At 44.4% G+C, this 12,488-nt stretch overlaps 1 protein-coding gene across 2 annotated transcripts in view; it reads right to left on the reverse strand.

The window, feature by feature from the left end:
- Positions 1 to 12,488, reverse strand: part of ADAMTS19 (ADAM metallopeptidase with thrombospondin type 1 motif 19) — a 166,813-nt gene that overhangs the window by 27,687 nt on the left and 126,638 nt on the right. The window contains exons 19-20 of one of the 2 annotated variants that reach the window (XR_014446790.1): positions 7,429 to 7,564; positions 1,472 to 1,626 (exon numbers count right to left, since the gene is read on the reverse strand). Coding sequence is in view for 1 of the 2 variants with exons in the window: in XM_083151549.1 (XP_083007675.1) it covers positions 1,422 to 1,626; positions 7,429 to 7,564 (341 nt within the window). In the remaining variant the exon portion in view is untranslated. Of the gene's footprint in view, positions 1 to 1,421; positions 1,627 to 7,428; positions 7,565 to 12,488 lie in introns of both variants that reach the window. The other variant, XM_083151549.1, reaches the window with a different exon arrangement.

Here is a 12,488-nt window from a genome sequence, read left to right on the forward strand (position 1 = left end):
TTATTGTAATGGAATACTGAAACAATTGTTTAGCTATTATGGGACTCAGGGGGTTATTCTGGTTGGTGCGGCCAAACGTGCGTACGTTCCATATTAGCGTACGCTCTCCGTACGCGGCCGTTGAGGTTAAGTCCACCCACAAATCTGCCGCATACGTACGGCCAGAAACAACATCGAAGGGGAGTGGCGTACAATTGAGCGTACGCCAACAGACACGGACGGATCAGCCCTTAGACTCCGACAACTGGCGTACAACAGAGCGTACGCCCCCGTTTACGGACGTTTCTCGTCCGTCTTCCCACCGACTTCTTGCGGCTATCTGAGCGTACGCCACCGTGCACGGATGGGTCTCTATTGTTTTCAATGGAAAACTCAGCGTATGTCACCGCTCATGAGAGTGAGCGTACGTCCGTGCACGCTGGCATACCCTTCACATATATGGACCTGCAAATCTAGGCTTTCAACTATGATTAAGGCAATTAAATGAAGTATTCTAATTGTTATTCAATTATTGTTTTATATTACCTCAATTGTCTACCTTAATGAACACCCTAATAAAAATAAATTTTAACCCTCCTTACATGTATATTTATTATGTTCTAATGTTGCATTTTAATCACTATCTATGTGTCCCCACATTGCTGTTACTTTTAGATCAACTTATGTTGATGTTACAGTGAAAACGTTGACACATGTCGACTTGTGTAGATTGAGTGTGCTACTGTGTAAAGTCTATGAAAGCACGTAGTGAATGTGTATAACTGTTTAACAAATACCTACCTTAGCATAAATAAGCAGGTCTTACAAAGATTCTTACCTTAAATTAAACAAACCTTTAAATGTCGAGAAGTATAGAAAGATAAGCTTCCAAGGTGTTTGAGTGCTGTGTGTGGCTTGCAGGTAGTGAAATAATGGTTTTCACTTAATAGACTGCAGCATTGCTTATTACATTCAGGTGTATGTGTTTGAGTAGTAATCAGCGTAAATTAGCAAACCCAGGCGTCCGCTGTCATGCGGTATCTGTAGGGGTGGTCTGAGGTGGCGGTTGGCGGCTGCCTGTTTTGTGTCCGAAATGAACGGTGCTTTAGCCGATCGAGCGGTAGTAGCACCGTTCATTTTTGGTGCACGCCCATGTTTACGCCCATTTTTCCTCATTATTTCGGCCGCTCCCCTCAACACGCCCCTATGCCGCCCCCAATGACCGTACTCTCGCGTACAGGTTTTTTCGCACGTCCGTAAGCGTTGTGGAGTGTTCGCGCCTGCGCATTGGAGATGGTAAGCATGCGCAGATCATTAAAAACCCCGGAACGTACGCGTACGGCCCGCCCGCACCAGAATAAGGCCCTATGTATCTAGAAGCTGAATATGGTAACAGTGAAATTGATCCATCCTATTTATCTTCTGCATGTGCATTACTACACCTCAGACCACACTCCGGCCTCCCACACTGTCATACAGTCCTGGCCCTCACAGCGCTGGGATGATGGGGGTTTGTATCCATGGCAGTCTCTCTCCCGGGCTGTGATCAGTGTACCATTTCTCAGCTGCTGGGTGCATGCAGTCTGACGGCTTTGAGTTCCTTTACCACATGTCTTAGAACATGGAGTCCATTCGGTCATCATCCACCTAAATAAAGATATGTTCAAGAGTAAAGAATTTTACTACTAATATTGTGGCTTTGTACTGAAATGCATATTTTAATTGTATACTATAGAACATGTTATAATCCTAATTTAACATAAAGACGGTAGATTTATACAGAAATGACTAGGGCACAATTATTGTCAGAGCCCCCATCAGAGATTGGAGGGGGGAATAGCCACATCCCATTGCAAATACCAAACTGCTGGAAGGGGTATGGCCACACCTATGGCGAGATTTACTAAAGGGAAAATGCCGTAAAACCCCCGTTTTACGGCATTTTCCTATGTATCAATAAACGTCCGCAGCGTTTTCGCTTTGCAGGGTATCGCCACCCTCTGGGTGGCGATACCCTATAGAAGCCTATGGGCTTCTTTCGCCGCCCGCCGTAAGCCGTCCGCGCGCCCACCCCCTCCCGTCCTCCTGTGATCATCTCCTCCCCCTGGTGTCACAGCCGGCAGGACATCCGGCTTCAGGGGGGAGGAGGAGACACAGGGGGACGCTGGCAGCCGCCGGTAGGTGACGGAGACCCCCGCAGCCAACATCACAGGTATCGCGGGGGTCTCCGTTACCGCAGCCCGATGCTGGCCGCATATGTTAGTACATATGCGGTAGCATCGCGGCGGCTGCCGTGCGAAGGGTGTAGATGTATGTTGATACATCCCGCCGCTAGGCCCTTATTCTGATCGGTGCGGCCGGATCCGAATATGCGGCCAGCACCGTGCGTCCTAAACCCCACCTTCCATACGGATCGCCAACTCCGTCCGAACGCGGTAAGAAGCTGTCCGAACGGACCGCACGTGTATTTTTAATGAATACACCTCCTCCATCTCAGGGAACCTCCCCCATCATTTGATGGTCGCAGACCATCGAATGCAGGACCGAGTGGCCAGGCAGCTCCCGCAACCTCAGACCACACGGCCATTTCTCCGTGCAAAAGCAGGGATCTGGGCGGGCAGCTGACATCCGGCAATGTCATATGTCTGCCCCCTACACGTGCGTCACGACCGCATTACCATACGTACGCCCAGCGTTTTCATGGGAACGCCCATGAAACGCGGGGTGTAAACATATGGTAATGAGCCCAAATAGCCCTTCACGCCCCTCTCCACTACCCGGTTCGTAGTGTACACATTTCATGCGGAATTTGGACGTGCGTTCCGTTCACACATGCGCAGAGACGCCTCTGCACATGCGCAGACACAAAACATCGGCGGACCGAACGCACGCGGATATTACCGCACCAACCAGAAAAAGGGCCCTTATTAGGTAAATTAATCTGCCTCCAGACAGGCCCTGGGTACTTTATCCCTGCCCCCTATCTGTACCCATGGTTATTGTAACATGAGTGTAAGCCAATATACAGTATATAGCAAACTGTGTGCTCTGGCACCCTGGGGTGCCAAGAGGATCCTTCAGGGGTGCCTAAGGCTTGTGACTAGGACATGTCAAATACTTATATCAAAGTGAAAAAGCAGTGCTAGTGACTGCCAACCATAAAACATGTGGGCAGTCCCATAATAGAACCTAAGAATGACAAGTACACAATTTACTTAACTTCCTTTTCCAAATGTATCAATAAAAAAACTTTTGTTCTAGGGGGTACCATGAAAGAAATGCTGATACTCTAGGACACCCAAGCAACCCTTTAAACCCTGCTAAAGTGTTTAGAGGGTTGATACATCTTGTTTTTAATTATCCAAATTTGTAATTGATAAAACAAAAATTATTTTTGACATGTGCACTTTTCATTTTACAAACTAAATTAGGGGCTCATTAATTATTTTCAGATTTTAGACCTGATAATTATAATATCTTATCATGGCAAAAAAAAAAAAAATGTATCACTGGAATGTTTATTTTATTTTATTTATACGTATGCCTCTGGAGTTCCACGACAAAAGCAGCAGCGCTGCGGAAATTGCCAGGAAAATGGACGCTGCACCATCTTTCCGTAAATCAACACTGCGCATTAGAGTATGAGCCCAATAATACCCAGACTCTTTTGCGCTTTGTGGCTGCCAGCAAAGCAAAGGGGGCCCGGATGGATAAGGCTGCACAAGGGCCTACTCCTCTATTAAAGTTCTCCTGACCACATTACATTCTAATAAGCATCCCCTAAGTACACTCAGACTCCCAATAATGAGATTTTATTACTTGAATAATTCAGTCCAAATCTCTCATTTCACAATTTTTAATTAAAGACCTGTCATCAACTCTGTCTCATTCCTCTAATTTGCATTCAAAGACATTTTTTTATTACACAAGGACTGATATAGCAAGAGGCACCACAACACATTCAGTTTTTATTAGCTGCTAGAGACAAGCTGCCAGTAAGGAACAGTGCAGAGACAGTGATAGCGAGGCAATGCATTTATCAAAAAGCTGCAAAGTCCCCCCCCCCCTCTTTTCCCTGTTATTCTGAGTTAAAGTAGAAATATTCTTCAAAAGCAACGGACAGCTATTTGTATGATGCTAATGTTAAAAAAACTGGTCACTCGGAGCTGTTCGATAGTTCGAGTTAAATGTGTGTATTCTTTGTATTATTATTGATTATTGATAAAACAAAAAACAATAAAAATTGTTATATCAAAAAAAAAAAAAAAAACCTGCAAAGTTGTGTGAATATAGTTACTGTAGTTAGCATTACTTATTGTATAGTATCAGCATGTTTCGCTTTATACTTTGATAGATGTATCCTGTGGAATACATCTTGCAGTGGGCGAGATTCTACAAACTAAAAATGCTGTAAAAACCCTGTTTTCTGGGTTTTTACTGCATTTCCATATGCAGCAAAGCCCCACCGCTGAGGCTTCACTGCAGGGGGTTACGCCAGTTCTATATGGCGTAACCCCATGGTAGCCTATGGGCTTCCTTTCGCATCCCCTGCGCCCCCTGCCGATCTGCGATGCCCTCCCTCACCTGTGTCCGGGCAGCCTCCTGCTGTGCTGCCCGGACCAGTGTTCTCCTCCTCCCTGCCAGCTTCCGGGTGCAGGGAGGAGGAAAAGGAGCCCTCACACAGCCGTGTGAGGGTTCAGGGAGGGAGGGGAGACCCGCAGCACATCGCCGGCCATCGCTTTTGCATTAATAATCGCATATGTTACTGCATATTCGATTATTAACACTGCGAGTGCTTATACAGTAACTATCTGTAAGATGCTAATCAATAATATTGAAGTATACTATGTTAATATTACATATTTATCTACATTGTGGGAAGGTTTATAGCACTATTTTCAAATATCCAAGGGTATGGGTTTTTAGGTCGACAGTCAAAAGGTCCACCACTACTGGTCAACAGTCAAAAGGTGGACACAAGCAAAAGACTGACATGTAAAAGGTCAATATGGTAAAAGATCGACATGAGTTATTCACCTGTTTTTGATGTTTATGTTGATATAGGTTGACTGTGTTCGGCACACTATTTTATTCTCCCGCTATGCCCACTGGGATGGTAAAGTATGAACAAGTCCGTAAAAAAAAAAATCATGAAAAATTCATGTCGACATTTTCCCTTGTGGACACTTTACACATAAGCTTTTTTTGATGTATTGACCTTTTGACCATTGACCATTGACCAATAGTGGTTGACCTTTTGACTGTCAACCTAGTGACCACATTCCATGTCCAATATAAAGCTTGATTCAAACCCATGCGCTATTACCGTATATACTCGAGTATAAGTCGACCCGAATATAAACCGAGGCACCTAATTTTACAACAAAAAACTGGGAAAACTTATTGACTCAAGTGGGACCCTCACTCGAGTATAAGCCGAGGGGGGCTTTTTCCAGCATAAAAAATGTTCTGAAAAAGTAGGCTTATACTCGAGTATATATGGTAAGTGATTTCCACACTTCTGCAAATACATACGCGCAGTAGAACTGAAACTCAGATCACAAGAGAATGCAGTCTCAGTGCTGCCCGGGGCGGCATCCCACTATTTTGTGGGAGAGGTCTGGACAGTGCAGGCACTGGGGGGGGAATGCACAATAGTTGCGTGACATCATACGCACCCGATGCGACCCAAAACATGGCCCGTCTGTGCCTGGCTTTACAGCTAAGGCACATCGCCGAAGCGCTTGCACATTGCCCGCTGCCCTGTGCAAAATTGTGCTGGGCGGAGCCCCCACAGCCTAGCACCAGCAGTTGTAGTTGGCGAATCCTTACTAAACAACAACTGAGTCTGAATGAGGCCCATGGTCCCATAGGTGTTTAGTTTTATTTGGAAAACATTGCTACAGTGTGTTAATTTAATATGTACACTGTGTTTCCAGCAACAATTGTAGACATATATCAGAGACATCTCCGCTATCTATTTAAAAGGAAAGGACAAGTAAATATTGCATACTATAGACTGAAAGATGACTTATTTATGTATTATACAGTACAGTTATTGCCATTTGGGACCATTTATAATATCTGGTGTACTGAACAAAGATGTATCGTCCCTAGGTGTTATAGCCAACATCAGCTATTCAGTTCTAGCAGTAATAAATGTATTCATTGAGCATACAACTTTAGTGTTAATGTTTAAGATGCACACAGTACTTACACAGATTAAATCACACACCCTTCAAAACGAAGCACCTCTTACTCTAAGTTAATGTCTGCCAGTAAGTGAGATCCCAAAAGCATTCCTCACGTCTATTTAGAATACTACTGCAAAACATCTGGAGGGAGGGACCTTTTATATACAATGGGAGCTGAGGACACCTGCTCCCCACACCAAACTCATTCAGCTTCTCATCCCTGTGGCTATTTCTCCTCTCTGGATTGTAGCAGCTGGAGAACACATTGGGACAGCAAAGAATTCAGCCAGATATTCCCAAATCTCAATTCAGCTGTCTCGAATGTAACTAAAGTTGTGATATGACTTTATTTGGAAAGGAACTATAATATTTCTATATGTTGAATACATTAGAAGTGATTTATTATTCTGTAATAATTGTCCTCCTCAATATTATAACACTCTACCACACTAAGGGACATAGTCATTTAAGTTTGTTAAATTTTTTGGGGGAAAACGATTTTACGAAGATTTTTTACCCAATGTTTTTGTCAGACATTTCAATTAAGGACCATTTTTTTAAACTTGAAAAAAAAATCATATTGGACCTGCGATAAGTTTTCATATATATGTGTATTCACAATAGCGGCCGTTAAAAAATACACATGTTGGGCACTTTTAGGGCCTATTCTATAGCTCCCTGGAATCAATGAACCATGGTAAATTATCGCAACAATTTGAATTCCCCTTAGGCCCCTTTCACACACACCGGCAGCTGCCAGGTGGCGAAACCAAGAAGCCGTGCCGTGCACAGAAGTTTACAATGGTCGGGATGGCCACAGCTCGGCAGTTGTCTTTTCCAGTGGTAACAGCCGACTGCAACCGGGCGGCCGGGCCGTGACCGTCTCGTGTGAATGGACACAGTCCTGTCCATTATTAACTATTGGGTACGGCACGGCTTTTGGCCGTGCGGGTTTTTGCCGCCCAGTGTCAAAATGTGTTGCCCATCGCAACCAATCAGACTCTGTTTGTCCGCCATATTCCAGAAAATGCAAGCTAGACTGTGCTTTATTGAGGTGGAACTTCAGCATATTTACCCCTAAATATAATACTGTGCTTACCCAATAAACTGCATGGTACTCAACTGATGGTCAGAACTTCATGCAAAACAATTATATCACAGCATGTTACCTTATAGAGATCATCACACTCTTATATAGTCGGAATTGTTGGTATGCAAATATTGATTATATCATTTACATTATTTCTATATTTACCTTGTTTGACAAGGTTGCTCATTGCATTTTCTTATTTGAGGTTCTGGCTTCATCAGGTCTTTACAGTTGTTGTTGTCCACAAAAGTTATGTTTTTATTCATAATTTTTGTACAAGAAACTGTTGTCTTCCTCTCACCTAGCATACAGATGAGATATGTAAATCATGAATATGGGCAAATAAAATCTGCTAATCTACCTATGGACCTGATTCTGAGATGCATGCAATGTTAAGATGTATACACACGGTGCAATGTGGCGGCTGCCGATATCGATTCCACATCGGTGGCCACTGGAATCTGGCAGGGAGGGAGGGATGGCATGTGTGTGTGTGTTTGGGGGGGGGGGGGGGTGTGGCCATCCTTTTGACCTAGCAGAAATAGACTTGCATGCACAGTCTATTTAAGCTTTCGATCTCGATGTCATGTACATGAACATTAAACGAAATTCAGGTATAAACAGTACAGAATAAAGACAATAAAAGAAAGTAACATTTGGTACAAAATTTATGCGTAATTCAGTATTCCCACTAGATGTTTAAGACACGGATTGCTGTCGGAAAGAAACTCTCTCTATATCGTTTAGTCTTACACAAAACCGAACGATATTGCTAACTTGAAGGAAGTAAGGAAAACAAATCGCTACTAGGGTGGGAAGGGTCCCTCAAAATATGTTTAGTCTTTTGGAGAAGCTGGTTTTCAAATACGTGTTGTATACTTGGTAAGGCAACCCCGATTATTTTACTAGCCACAGATACCACCCTTTGAAGGGTTTTGCGATCAGTGACAGAGCAGGAGCCGAACCATGCCATAATACCATAGGTGAGAATACTCTCGATGACACTAGTGTAAAAATTCACCAAAGTTCTCCTACACATACCACCCAAATGTAGTTTCCTCAAGAAAAACATACGCTGGTGAGCCTTTTTTGTTTTATTTGATTTTAAGTATATAGTCAAAATCTAATAAAAAGTTAGTCAGAAATGCACCGAGTGTACACAGCGTTACTGTCGGATGACTAAAGTGCAGTGTTACATTTGACTGTTAGTAACTTAAGCTGGGTACACATCTATACAATCGTCGGGCTGTTCTTCTGTTCTGGGTCGGACGGCCGTTCAATTGTATAGGTGTGTACGCTGTCCCGTATGATCGATAAACTGACAAAAATGGTGTTGTCCGTCCATACTCGGTCTGTCGAAGGATCTTTGCTGTTTAATTTTCATCCGACAGGACGGACCCATATCGGAACAAAAGTGCATTTTGTACGCACGTTCGATCGATATGCTGGCTGTTCTTGCGACTATACTGCCAAAGCTGGCATGCCCATGTGGGCGTTCCATAGCTGCATGATCTCTCCTACAGCACAAGAAGTGTTCACCTCTCCCCATGTATATTTAAAGAAATAATCATAATACACATGCACCCATCTTTATAGCAGGTCGCCGTAAAGTACACTATAATAGTGCCACAAAAGTAATGAACTGCGCTAATTGCTGCAGTATGGTATATTGAGTGAATAGCAATAACATTATAAACTGGGGTAAATCAAAAATTTATAGACTACACTAGTTGCTGCAGTGTAGTATATTTAGTACATTGCATTCGGATAACACACTTGAATAAATCATGTGTGGAGAGGTGGCGGGCTTAATATGGTTCACGGAGCCACGGCTCAGATAGTGAAGCCGCTGCTCATGATATATATGTGCATCCTGTCAGACAACAGATACAGGATTTGAGCAGCACAGGCAGTCAGACAAAAGCCCTTAAAAGGGCTAAGTATATTAATGCACAGTCGCTGTCATTTTAATTTTGCATTAAGTAATATAACACACACGGTTAGGAGCGCCCGCACGGCTAAAGGATGCCATACGAATGCTATGTATGGATCAGCCAATAGGTAGAGGTGATCCTAGTCATTAAATACTCACTGAAAGTCCATAAGATGTCAATATTCCTTATATCTGTAAGAGCCAACAAATGTGAAACAGAGAGAACAGGGGCGTGTACTGTGGGTGGTCTGAGTGCGGCATCCTGCTGCTCAGACAGATGTGAAGTCTTCAGGCACCTCTTTAGAGCATTGGTGGTCAGTGGTTTTCCTCCCAGCAAATCCCAGCATTTCTGTATCCCACCTCTAATTTTAGGGAAAGCGTCTACAGTCAGCCGGCAGGCACATATACAGCTATAAAGATGCGGAAAGTAACTACCTAGTCACTTTGCCGTATCTGTCCATAGTCACCCTGCCGGCTGCTATAAATATGCGGAAAGCGACTACCTAGTCACTTTGACGTATCTGTCCATAGTCACCCTGCCGGCTGCTATAAAGATGCGGAAAGCGACTACCTAGTCACTTTTCCGTATCTGTCCATAGTCACCCTGCCGGCTGCAATAAAGATGCGGTAAGCGTCTACCTAGTCACTTTGCCGTATCTGCCCATAGTCACCCTGCCGGCTGCTATAAAGATGCGGTAAGCGACTATCTAGTCACTTTTCTGTATCTGTCCCTAGTCACACTGCCGGCTGCTATAAAGATGCGGTAAGCGACTACCTAGTCACTTTGCCGTATCTGTCCCTAGTCACCCTGCCGGCTGCAATAAAGATGCGGAAAGCGACTACCTAGTCACTTTGCCGTATCTGTCCATAGTCACCCTGCCGGCTGCAATAAAGATGCGGAAAGCGACTACCTAGTCACTTTGCCGTATCTGTCCATAGTCACCCTGGCGGCTGCTATAAAGATGCGGTAAGCGTCTACCTAGTCACTTTGCCGTATCTGCCCCTAGTCACCCTGCCGGCTGACGCGTACCCCGTCTTTATAGTGGTCCACCTATATATTTTGTTTAGGTTCTGTAATCACGCCTCTTTGTTTTGGTATGCCCTTAACCCAGCCCATTGTGATAATTATGTTTATATATATCATGTCAAAAGCCCAAATCGGGAGAGTGTGTACGGTGGTACAATCTTTTTCTTGCGACTGTTTGGACGGGAGTACATCAGACATCGCAAGTAAAATTGTACAGGTGTGTATGCGCATATCGGACGGTCCGATGGGTCTACGGTTGGTCGAATGGTCGCAAGAAAACAGGGATTGTATAGCTTTAGGGGCAGATTTATTAAGCTCGGTGAAGTGATAATGTGGCTGGTACTTTATCACCGGCCAAACAGCTCCTGACTGTTAAGTTACAGGCTTGGTTTGAAAAATGACAGGTAGGAACTGATAAGCTGGTGATAAAAACCAGACACTTTATCACTTCACTTTATCAAAAACCAGACACTTTATCACTTCACCGAGCTTAATAAATCTACCCCTTAGTACCCAAGAGTAGTTTGGAATACTTCCTTTCAATTCCATAACACACAGCATACTGTATCTCAGTCAGTAAATGGGTCCCTGCCCTGCCTTGAATTGTAATATTTCAGCACACAGTGACAGATGAATATCTTCTGATACCTAGTCAGCTCTGTAACAGAGTGTGAGTGTGAGGTCAGTACCGCACGCAGGGGGGGTTTCTGAGTACCCAAAAACCCCCCAGGAGTCTACGCTGAAAGCTGAAGGTCCCCTCTTTACATGGGTACAATACTTTAAAAAATCGGCCCTTGGGAACCGGAGATATCTGACTTCAAAGAGGTGGTCCCCATCCAAGCCTGTTAATTACTCTTCCCAGTCAGATGTTTCAGGCTCTGTCTGACTTAGAGTTTTACTGAGGGTATATTCCAAAAGCAGGGACTCTCCCTCTTTGATGGACACTAGTAGCTTGTCTCTACTGTTCCCAAAACCAGAGATATCAGCCTTCCAGCAGCTGGTTACTGCTCCAGCTCCACACACCTGGTATGTAGTTTTATATAACCGATGGCAGATTGCACTGCCTCCTGAACTCGGATCCCCTAGTCCCCAATACCATTTGGTAGGTGGGATTCTCTAGTTTTTAATTCCATTAAAATCTAAGAAATCTATTTCCGGGAACTGGAGATATCTGCAGTCAAGCAAGCTGTCCTCCCACCAGAAAATTATGAATAATAAGCCCACTCCACTATACACCCCTCCTCTGCGAATTAAACATCCTCTACCACCCTGGAAGTTATGTATCAGGGCCCCTTCATTCAGCCCAATGCCCCTTTCTCCCACCCCATCTCCCACCATCTGTGCAGTAAAGGGGTAATTAGTGGAAATTACTTATCCAGGCCCTACATGCAGAGCGTTTGATATAATACCCCCTACCACCCGCGGGACATCAAAGCTTCCCCCACCCCTACCGCTGGAGGATCGGTAGGGGCCCCAATACTTTCTTATGCCCAGGGGCCTACACTGCCGTTAATGTCCATGTATGTATGTATGTATGTATGTATGTATGTATATATATATATATATATATATATATATTATTTATATACATTTGGTCTATCTATAATACTTTAACTGAACGGGATATACTGGGTCACCTAAGTGTCCATCTCCGTGCTTTGCTCCGCCCGTCTGGAAACCCCCTTCTGAAAATCCTGCGTTTGCCCCTGGAGGTCACTGTGGGCCTTATTCAGATCTGAGCTCAGTACAAATTTGTTTGAAAATGGGCAAAACCATGTGCACTGCAGGGGGGGCAGATGTTACATGTAGAGAGTTAGTTAGATTTGTGTGAGTTATTTTGTTTCTGTGCAGGGTAAATACTGGCTGCATTATTTTTACACTGCAATTTAGATTTCAGTTTCAACACACCCCACCCAAATCTAACTCTCTCTATACATGTTAAATCTGCCCCACCTGCAGTGCACATGGCTTTGCCCATTTTCCAAACAAATTTGTACTGAGCTCAGATCTGAATAAGGCCCTGTGTGAGATGCTCTTTCCCCAGCGCTGACCACTTACACTATGGGGGATATTCAATCGCCGTCGAGCATCTCCCGTGGGGGAGATGCTCGACGGGCCCTATTCAATGCTGTCTTCCCCGACAGCATTGAACAGGGTTTCCTGGCAGAACGAGCCCGACATCTCTAGCTGTCGGGCTCGTTCTGCCGAGAACAGCCGGGAAGTGACGAGCTGCCGGCTGCATCGTCACTCGCGGCCACGCCCCCT

Source organism: Crinia signifera, chromosome 1 (assembly GCF_055691185.1).
Source record: "Crinia signifera chromosome 1, ASM5569118v1, whole genome shotgun sequence".
Classification (NCBI taxonomy): Eukaryota; Metazoa; Chordata; class Amphibia; order Anura; family Myobatrachidae; genus Crinia; species Crinia signifera.